At 50.2% G+C, this 9568-nt stretch overlaps 1 protein-coding gene across 1 annotated transcript; it reads left to right on the top strand.

Moving 5' to 3' along the window:
• Positions 1–5466: 5466 nt before the first annotated feature.
• DNPH1 (2'-deoxynucleoside 5'-phosphate N-hydrolase 1) lies at positions 5467–8933 on the top strand. The gene is made up of 4 exons (XM_010369714.2): positions 5467–5695; positions 8161–8229; positions 8413–8523; positions 8682–8933. The coding sequence occupies exons 1-4, from the start codon at positions 5500–5502 to the stop codon at positions 8828–8830; spliced, it is 525 nt and encodes a 174-aa protein (XP_010368016.1). The 5' UTR covers positions 5467–5499; the 3' UTR covers positions 8831–8933.
• Positions 8934–9568: the final 635 nt, after the last annotated feature.

The following is a 9568-nucleotide window of genomic DNA, read 5'->3' as shown; positions in this document are numbered from 1 at the left end:
GCGGAGCCTGCAGTGAGCTGAGATCTGGCCACTGCACTCCAGCCTGGGCGACAGAGCGAGACTCCGTCTCAAAAAAAAAAAAAAAAAAAAAAAAAAAAAAAAAAAAAAAAAAAAAAAAAAGAACAGTTTTACTGTTGCAAATGGCAGGATTTCCTTCTTTTTGAAGACTGTTTAATATTCCATTATACACACACACACACACACACACAAACACACGTAGTGCCACCACATCCGGCTAATTTTTTAAATTTTTTGTAGAGGTGGGGTCTTCCTTGTTGCCCATGCTGGTCTCAAACTGCTGGGCTCAATCCTCCCACCTCAGCCTCCCAAAGTGCTGTGATTATAGGCATGAGCCACAGTGCCCGGCCTACTGTAGCTTAATAATATATTTTGAAATCAGACATGAATGAGCGTGGAGGGCATTATAGGGAAATAAGCCTGTCACAGAAGGACAAATACTGCCTGAATTCAACTCATGTGAAGGATGTACAATGGGCAAACTCATAGAAGCACCCAAGCCTGCCAACAAAACTTGGCCAGGTGTGGTGGCACCTGCCTGTAGTCCCAGCTACTTCGGAGGCTGAGATGGGAGGATCACTTGAGGGGTGGAGGCTGTAGTGAGCTGTGATGCCATGATGGTGCCACTGCACTGTAGCCTGGGTGACAGAGTGAAACCCTGTCTCAAAAAAATAAAAAGAATGTTTCTGTCACTCCCAGAATGTTTTCTCGTGCCCTCTGCAGGCAATTCCTGCTCCCACCCCCAGCCTTAGGCAACAAGTGGTCTGCTTTCTGTCTCACCAAACATGCCTTTTCTAGACATGTCAAATAGAATCATACGATATGTAGTCTTTCGCTATTCTCTGTATCAGCATATAAATTTGACATTTTCCATAATAAAATAATTTTTGTTTAATTGAACAATGACTTACATTTGTATAGCACTTTATTTTAAAATGGACTTTATTTTTTAGAGCAGTTTTAGGTTCACAGCAATACTGAGCAGAAGGTACAGAGAGTTCCCACACACCTCTGCTTCCACAAATGCACAGCCTCCGCCATTATCAACATCCCCACTGAAGTGGTACATTTGTTACGACTGATGAACCTACATTGACCATCATTATCACACAAAGTCCATAGACTACATTAGGGTTCACTCTTCATGTTGTACACTCTATAGGTTTGGATAAATATATAATGACATGTACCCACCATTATAGGATCATACAGGATAATTTCACCGCCCTAAAAACCCCCTGAGTATTTTGTGTTTTCTTTTTTCTTTTTTTTTTAGACGAGTTTCGCTGTTGTCGCCCAGGCTGGAGTGCAGTAGCACTATCTCACTCACTCCACCTGCCTTGGCCTCCCAAAGTGCTGGAATTACAGGTGTGAGCCACCGCACCTAGCCTATATTTTCTAATGTGCCTTCACATACTTCACTGCACCATGCTCAAACCAGGTGAGTAAGGCAGGATAACATTTCTTACCAATTTCATAAATGAGGAAACAGACTTGGAGAGTTTAAGGGACCTGACCAAGGTCACAGAGATAGTAACGGAATTGAGACTGGCCTCCTGGGGCCAGGCACAGTGGCTTATGCCTGTAATCCCAGCACTTTGGGTGAAACCCTGTCTCTACTAAAAATACAAAAATTAGCCGGGCGTGGTGGCACATGCCTGTAATCCCAGCTACTCGGAGGCTGAGGCAGGAGAATTGCTTGAACCCAGGAGGCGGAGGTTGCTGTGAGCCGAGATCGCGCCACTGTACTCCAGCCTGGGCAACAAGAGTGAAACTCTCTTTCTCAAAAAAAAAAAAGATACAGAGGCAGAAACAAGATGGTGGGTGTGTGTCTGTGCATGTGTGTTCCTTGTCTTTGCGGGGAACTGGAGGGAAGGTGTGAGTGAGGATAAGGAGTGTTGGGGAGGTTGCCTGTCAAGTCTGCTGGCACCTGAGGCCTCCTTCCTAATCTGTGTATGCATGTTTGTGTGTGCCTGAGAGAGGGCGCCCGGTGGGGGAGGGACAGGTGTGCAGCTAGCTATGTCTTCATGTTTGCCCCATGGTCCGTGTATACATAGCTGGGCCCAGCAGAGCAGTGGGCAGAAATACTCTGAAATCTCTGTCTCCCCTTTGTATCTTAGCATTAAAAATACACATATTGCTGCATCTTCTCTGCAATGGCATACTTCAGTACTCTAATAGTTATCTTTCAGGAAGAATACGGAAGAAAACACTGATGGAGCTTTCCTCTGGGGAGTGGGGCTGGGGTCTCAGGACTTTCTATCAACTGCATACTATCTCGTTCCATTTGAAGGTTTTGTCATATATTTGTGATTATCATAATAAAACGAGGGTGAAATCAGTATTGGTGAACAATGAGTGCTTGCCTGTCTCCCTGAATATACTGCCTCTATCAACCTGCTTACTACAGGACTGAGCAGACTACAAAGTGCTGTGAAATTCATCCTCTCATTTAAACCACTCATTCATTCAACAAACGTTTAATAAATGTTTCTTATGTGCCAGGCATAGTTCTAGAAACTGGGGATAGGCTAGGCACAGTGGCTCACACCTATAATCCCAGTACTTTGGGAAGCTGAGGTGGGAGGATCACGTGAGCCCAGGAGTTTAAGATAAGCCTGGGCAACATAGTGAGACCCCATTTCTCCAAAAAATTAGCCAGGCATGGTGGCACTCGCCTGTAGTCCCAGCTATTCAGGAGGATGAGAAGGGAGCATTGCTTGAGCCCAAGAGTTTGAGGCTGCAGTGAGCTGTGACCATGACACTGCACTCAAGCCGGGGTGATTGAGCAAGACACCATCTCTTAATAAAGATAAGGAAAGAAAGAAAAGAAAGAAAGAGAAGAAAGGAAGGAAGGAAGGAAGGAGGGAAGGAAGGAAGGAAGGAAGGAAGGAAGGAAGGAAGGAAGGAAGAAAGAAAGAAAGAAAGAAAGAAAGAAAGAAAGAAAGAAAGAAAGAAAGAAAGAAAGAAAGAAAGAAAGAAAGAAAGAAAGAAAAGAGAGAGAGAGGGAGGGAGGGAAAGGAAGAGAGAGAGAGGAAGGAAGGAAACGAAAGAAAGAAAAAGAAAAAGAAAGAAAGAAAAAGGAAAGAAAGGAAGAAGGAAAGAAAGAAAGAAGAGAAAGAGAAAGAATGCAGGAATACAGCAGTGAGCAATCTTCTACTGGGTATAGAAAAACATGCAACATAATTAATAAGTTATATGGTGCATGAGAAGGAGAAAAGGCAAGGTAGGGAAGGGTGATAGAGAGTACTGGGGGATGGAGGGCTGCCATATTGAATAGGGTGGTCAGGGAAGGTGAAGTGTCAACAAAGACTTGAAGGAAATGAGGAGTGAGCCAGGAAGCTACCTGGGCGAACAGGGTTCCGGGCAGAGGGAACAGCAAATGCAAAGACTCTGAGGCAAGGGCATGGCTGACATGCTTAAGGAACAGCCAGGAAGCCGGTGAGGTGGCAGAGAAGTGAATGAAAATAATAGGAACTGGAGTTAGGGAGGTAAGAGGGTGACAGGATCATCTGGAGCCTTGTGAGCCACTGTGGGGTTTTCAGTTTTTACCCCAAGTGAGATGGGAACCATTGGAGAATTTTGAGCAGAGGAAGGTCTTGACCCGCATCACTCTAGCTGCTGAGTGGAGAGCAGACTGTAGCAGGAAAGGGGTAAGGGAGGTGTATAGAGAACCCTTGACATAAGTAATTCCATCTTAAAAAAGACTCCATCACTGGGCGCATTCGCTCATGCCTGTAATCTCAGCACTTTGGGAGGCTGAGGTGGGGGATTGTTTGGGCCTAGGAGTTTTGAGACCAGTCCTGGAAACATAGTGAGACCTCATCTCTACTGTTTTTTTTTGTTTTTTTTGTTTTTTTTTTTTTTTTTTTTGAGATGGAGTCTCACTCTGTTGCCCAGGCTGGAGTGCAGTGGTGTGATCTCGGCTCACTGCAACCTCTGCCTCCTGGGTTCAAGCAATTCTCCAGCCTCAGCTTCTGGAGTAGCTGGTACTACAGGTGTGTGCCATCATGCTCAGCTAATTTTTTGTATTTTTAGTAGAGATGGGGTTTCACTGTGTTAGCCAGGATGGTTTCGATCTCCTGACCTCGTGATCTGCCCACCTCGGCCTCCCAAAGTGCTGAGATTATAGGTGTGAGCCACAGTGCTCGGCCAGTTTTTTTTTTTTAAATTAGCTCAGCATGGTGGCATGTGCCTGTAGTCCTAGCTACTGAGGAAGCTGAGGTGGGAGGATTCCTTGAACCCACAAGTTTGAGGCTGCAGTGGCAATGATCGTGAGGCTGCAGTAAGCAATGATCATGCCTCTGCACTCCAGTGTGGGCGACAGGCACCTTGTCCCAAACAATAATAAATAAATAAAGTTTTAAAAAAACTCCATCTTAAATTTCAAAAGGCATCAAGCCAACAGGGTCCAGATGTTCGCCTAACAAATGGAGACAACACCCAACCTGATAAGGGCATCGCCCTTTACTATAAGTCCTCATCAGAGGACTCAAGGACCATAAAATGAGCAGGACTTCAGCAGCTAGACAAGGCCACCTTAACAGACTGAGTTTTGCTATCACTCGTGACCAGCACCTGGTGTCTGCCTCTGAAGGCTCTGCTCAAATCAAGGACTCTTCCTTGCAAGCCCTTGACGACTATCCCCATCAGGCCAGGACTCTGTCCATAACACTCTCCTTGGACTGGTTCGTTAACCCCTTTTCTCTTGATGTTAAATGTTCCCGTGTTTGATGTGAAATTTTCATCTGTAACATTTATATCCTTATATCCTTATATATAATACTATGTGTGGTTTGCAAGACAGTCTGACCTGTGGAGTGGCTCCAGCCTGCATGCCCACGGCTCTGACTACTAAGTGAACAGGTGGTCCTAAGGAGAACTGCCTTCTTGGGAACTCCATGTGGCGCCTAACTTTTGTGATTGAAATAGCATCAATAAAAACCCGACCTTATGGGTAGACACAAAGGTGGGTGGACCTGGTTCTGTCTGACGTTGGGCAGCTCGGGACATGGGGAGACCTGTTAGGAGGCTGTGGAGAGCCGGGAGGAGGCTTCGACCAGGGTAGTGGCCCTGTACGTGGTCGTGAGATTTCAGATTTGGAAGGAGGAATCCACACGAGTTGCCAACGGATAGGACGCAGAGTTTGAGAGAAAGGGAATGATCCAGATGACTCCGAGGGTCTTGGGCCTGAGCAGCTGGGAGGATGCAACTGGGAAAGACGGCGGGGAGGCAGGGAGCAGAAGCGGGTGAGGTGGGGAAGTTCTGCTTGGACAAGGTCAAGTTAAGGCGCGTGTTAGGCATCCCAACGTCAAGTCCGGGAAGGGTGTGTTCCCGAGAGGGTCCTGGTTGGATCCTCCCAGTTCGTCTTCCCCATTCCACAGGTGTGGACTCAGCAGCCGGTCTCTGCGCTGGGCCGGGCGGGGTCACGTGGCTGCGGGCTGGCGCCCCCTGGCGCGGGAGAGCGCGGGCGGCTGGGAAATGGCTGCTGCCAGGGTGGGGGGGCGCAGCAACAGCGGGGAGCTGGGGGAGTCTGGCCGCCCGGCCCTGTACTTCTGCGGGAGCATTCGCGGCGGACGCGAGGACAGGACGCTGTACGAGCGGATCGTGTCTCGGCTGCGGCGATTCGGGACAGTGCTCACCGAACACGTGGCGGCCGCCGAGCTGGGCGCGCGCGGTAAGGCCCTGGGGACGCGGGCTGCGGGGACGCGGCGGGAGCCCGGCTGGGCTGGCGGGGTCCGGGCCTGATACCCCGGCAGCTGCGCTCCCGGCGCCAGGAGCCCGCCCTCCTACCCCGGTGCTCCATCCAGCGCCCCAGTCCGAGAAGGAAACTGGCCGGGGCTCGGACTGCGTGGGTCCCAGCAAGTCTGCAGGTGTGAGGCATTCTCGGCATTATCTTGACCTTTGGTCCCTTCTTGGAGAACTCTGTCTTAAGCTGCTTTCAGAGCGTTTGTAGGGTGCAACAGAAAGAAGGTGGATTGGGCTGCTTTGCCTGGGCTCAGTTCCCACCTCACCCCCTGGAATCTTTTCCACCACCCAACACGAAAGGTATCCTCCTGCCTCCCCACCAAGTTTTTATTTGTTTTGTTTTGTTTTTGAGACGGAATCTCACTCTGTTGCCCAGGCTGGAGTGCAGTGGTGTGATCATAGCTCACTGCAGCCTCGGCCTCCTAGGCTCACGATCCTCCAGCCTCAGCCTCCTATTAGCAAGGGCTGCAGGGGCACGACACCATGCCTGGCTAATTTTCAAAATTTTTCTGTAGAGATCGGGAGTCTCACTATGTTACCCAGTCTGGTCCTGACCTAGCCTCAAGCGATCCTCCTGCCTTGGGCCTCCCAAAGTGCTGGCACTATAGGTGTGAGCCCCCACACTGGCCTCATGTTCTCTTTCAGGCTGTTATTGTGTTCTGCTCCTGGCTGCTGGGTTTTTCTTTTTCCTTTTTTCTATTTATTTATTTATTTGGAAACAGTCTTGTTCCATTACCCATGCTGGAGTGCAGCAGCAAAATCTCAGCTCACTGCCAACCTCTGCCTCCCAGGCTTGAGTGATCCTCCCACCTCAGCCTCCCAAGTAGCTGGGACTACAGGTGTGCGCCACCACACCTGGTCAATTTCTGTATTTTTATAGGGACAGGATTTTGCCATGTTGACCAGGCTGGTCTTGAACTCCTGAGCCCAAGTGATCTGCCTGCCTTGGCCTCCCAAAGTGTTGGGATTACAGACATGAGCCACTGAGTCTGGCTGGATTTCTCTAAAGCATGCTTTGATGTGCTGGTCTGGAATCTTGCATATCCTCCCAGTTTGAAAATTGTATCTTGAATGCTTGTGCTTCTGCTAAGAAAACCTTAAGTGGTTTCCACTTACCCTACCCAAGAGCAGACCCACAATTTGTGGGACCTCATGCAGTTCTGGGAGATCTCTTTAAAAAGACAAAAATCACAATACAAAGTTGCTGATGGTTTGGAAAGGGTCTGTGCAAGTGGAGGACCCTGAAGCTTATAGCTCATTAGTTCATGGTATATCCAGACTGCCTGGTGGCTCTCCAGGTCTTTAGTGTTATCTGAGGGAGCCTGTTAAAAATGCAGGTTCTGATCATCTGGGATAAAGCCTTCGAATCTGTACTTTCTTCCCCCCACCCAAGACAACAGTCTTGCTCTGTCGCCTAGGCTGGAGTGCAGTGGAGTGATCTCCGCTCCCTGCAACCTCCACCTCTCAGGTTCAAGCAATTATCCTGCCTCAGCCTCCCAAGTAGCTGGTATTACAGGTGCCTGCCACCATGCCTGGCTAATTTTTTAATTTTTAGTAGAGATGGGGTTTCACCATGTTGGCCAGAGTGGTCTCGAACTCCTGACCTTGTGAGCCTACCGCCTTAGCCTCCCAAAGTGCCGGGAGCCACTGTACCCGGCCCGAATCTGTACTTTTTTTTTTTTTTTTTTTTTTGAGACAGAGTTTTGCTCTTTGCCCAGGCTGGAGTACAGTGGTGTAATCTCGGCTCACTGCAACCTCTGCCTCCTGGGTTCAAATGATTCTCCTGCTTCAGCCTCCCGAGTTGCTGGGATTACAGGTGTGCACCACCATGCCCAGCTAATTTTTGTATGTTTAGTAGAGACGGGGTTTCACCATGTTGACCAGGCTGGTCTTGAACTCCTGACCTCAAGTGATCCACCCACCTCAGCCTCCCAAAGTGCTGGGATTGCAGGCATGAGCCACCATGCCCAGCCCTGGAATCTGTACTTCTAACAAGCTCCCCAGTGGTCCTAACCTGATGTGGTGGGCTGAGCCTCACCGTCCTGGAAGATAACATTTAATCAAACTAGGACCCGAGATCCCTACCTTCTGGGCCCAGGATGCCTCTCCTACTTTTGGCTAAGTGCCCATGTACCTTTCCCTAATCATTCTCATGTGCTGCCCATGTTCTCATTTGGCCCTAATCACACACATCCCACCTTGCACAGGGCTGAATTTTTCTTTTTGTGGCTATTCCATTTCCTCGCTGCTTTGACGAGATCGTCACGTTGGGTCACGTCATCTAGCACAAGGCTCCCGCCCTCCCTAAGCAGGGTGGGTATGGACATGCAAGGGCATAGGAGTTACGAGGAGCCAGCATGAGGCATGTCCCTGACCAGCTTTCCCTCAACACAGGGGAAGAGGCTGCTGGGGGTGACAGGCTCATCCATGAGCGGGACCTGGTGTGGCTGCAGCAGGCGGACGGTGAGTGGCGCTCCCTCCTTCCAGCACCTAACTCCTCTGGAGTGTTGGGTTCCCCTGGACATCCCAGCCTCCACACCTAGAAGGGACTCCCAGAGTTCCCTCCTCACCACAGCCACATCGCCATCTTCCTTATGAAGCCCAAGTGCCCCCAATGCTGAGGCTTCCTCTCATCTTTCTTCCCAGTGGTCGTGGCAGAAGTGACACAGCCATCCCTGGGTGTAGGCTATGAGCTGGGCCGGGCTGTGGCCTTCAACAAGCGGATCCTATGCCTGTTCCGCCCGCAGTCTGGCCGTGGTAAGCACCCCAAGCCTCCCTCCTGGCTTTCTGTGGACCCAGCCCTCAGCTCCTTCCCTGGTGGGCTCTGAGCACCGAGCCTCCCTCAACAGGGAAGGGAGAAGGGAGCTGTGAGGGTGGGGATGGGAGGCAGCTCCACCTTTCCCTGCCCTTTCCAGTGCTTTCGGCCATGATCCGGGGAGCAGCAGATGGCTCTCGGTTCCAGGTGTGGGACTACGAGGAGGGAGAGGTGGAGGCGCTGCTGGATCGATACTTCGAGGCTGATCCTCCAGGGCAGGTGGCTGCCTCCCCTGACCCACCCACTTGACTTAATCTCACTTTCTTAAATTCTTCTGTTCTCAGACACTGTTCTAGTACCCTCCTTCCTCTTAGCCCCAGGAGCAAATTAAAAGGTACAGTTAAAATCCTAACTTTCTGTCTGAGTCCTGCCACACTTCACTTCAGGATAGATGCTTTAGAAATCTCTAGGCCAAGAGGAGGACAACTCCTAATGCCCTCAAGCCCCTTTCTCCCCAGGAACACTTAAGAATTGGGAGGAGGGTCGGGTGCGGTGGCTCACGCCTGTGATCCTAGTACTTTGGGAGGCTGAGGTGGGCGGATCACAAGGTCAGGAGATCAAGACCATCCTGGCTAACATGATAAAACCCATCTCTACTAAAAATGCAAAAAATTAGCCAGGCGTGGTGGCGCGTGCCTGTAGTCCCAGCTATTCGGGAGGCTGAGGCAGGAGAATGGCGTGAACCCGTGAGGTGGAGCTTGCAGTGAGCCAAGAGTTGGGAGGAAAGGCTGGGCACAGTGGCTCACACCTGTAATCCCAGCACTTTGAGAGGCCGAGGCGGGCGGATCACCTGAGCTCAAGAGTTTGAGACCAGCCTGGCCAACATGGGAAACCCCATCTCTACTAAAAATACAAAAATTAGATGGGGATGGTGATGCATGGCTGTAATCCCAGCTACTCAGGAGGCTGAGGCAGGAGAGTCGCTTGAACCCGGGAGGCGGAGGCTGCAGTGAGCCGAGATCACACCATTGCACTCCAGCCTGGGGC

This window comes from Rhinopithecus roxellana, chromosome 4 (genome assembly GCF_007565055.1).
Source record: "Rhinopithecus roxellana isolate Shanxi Qingling chromosome 4, ASM756505v1, whole genome shotgun sequence".
Lineage (NCBI taxonomy): Eukaryota > Metazoa > Chordata > Mammalia > Primates > Cercopithecidae > Rhinopithecus > Rhinopithecus roxellana.
Note: the sequence above shows the minus strand (reverse complement) of the source record. Positions and strands in the feature narration are given on the sequence as shown.

Coding starts and splice junctions, on each gene's coding strand:
- DNPH1 (XM_010369714.2), top strand. CDS start 5,500: ATGGCTGCTGCCAGGGTGGGGGGGCGCAGCAACAGCGGGGAGCTGGGG. Junction 5,696..8,160: donor CGCCGAGCTGGGCGCGCGCG/GTAAGGCCCTGG, acceptor CCCTCAACACAG/GGGAAGAGGCTGCTGGGGGT. Junction 8,230..8,412: donor GTGGCTGCAGCAGGCGGACG/GTGAGTGGCGCT, acceptor CTTTCTTCCCAG/TGGTCGTGGCAGAAGTGACA.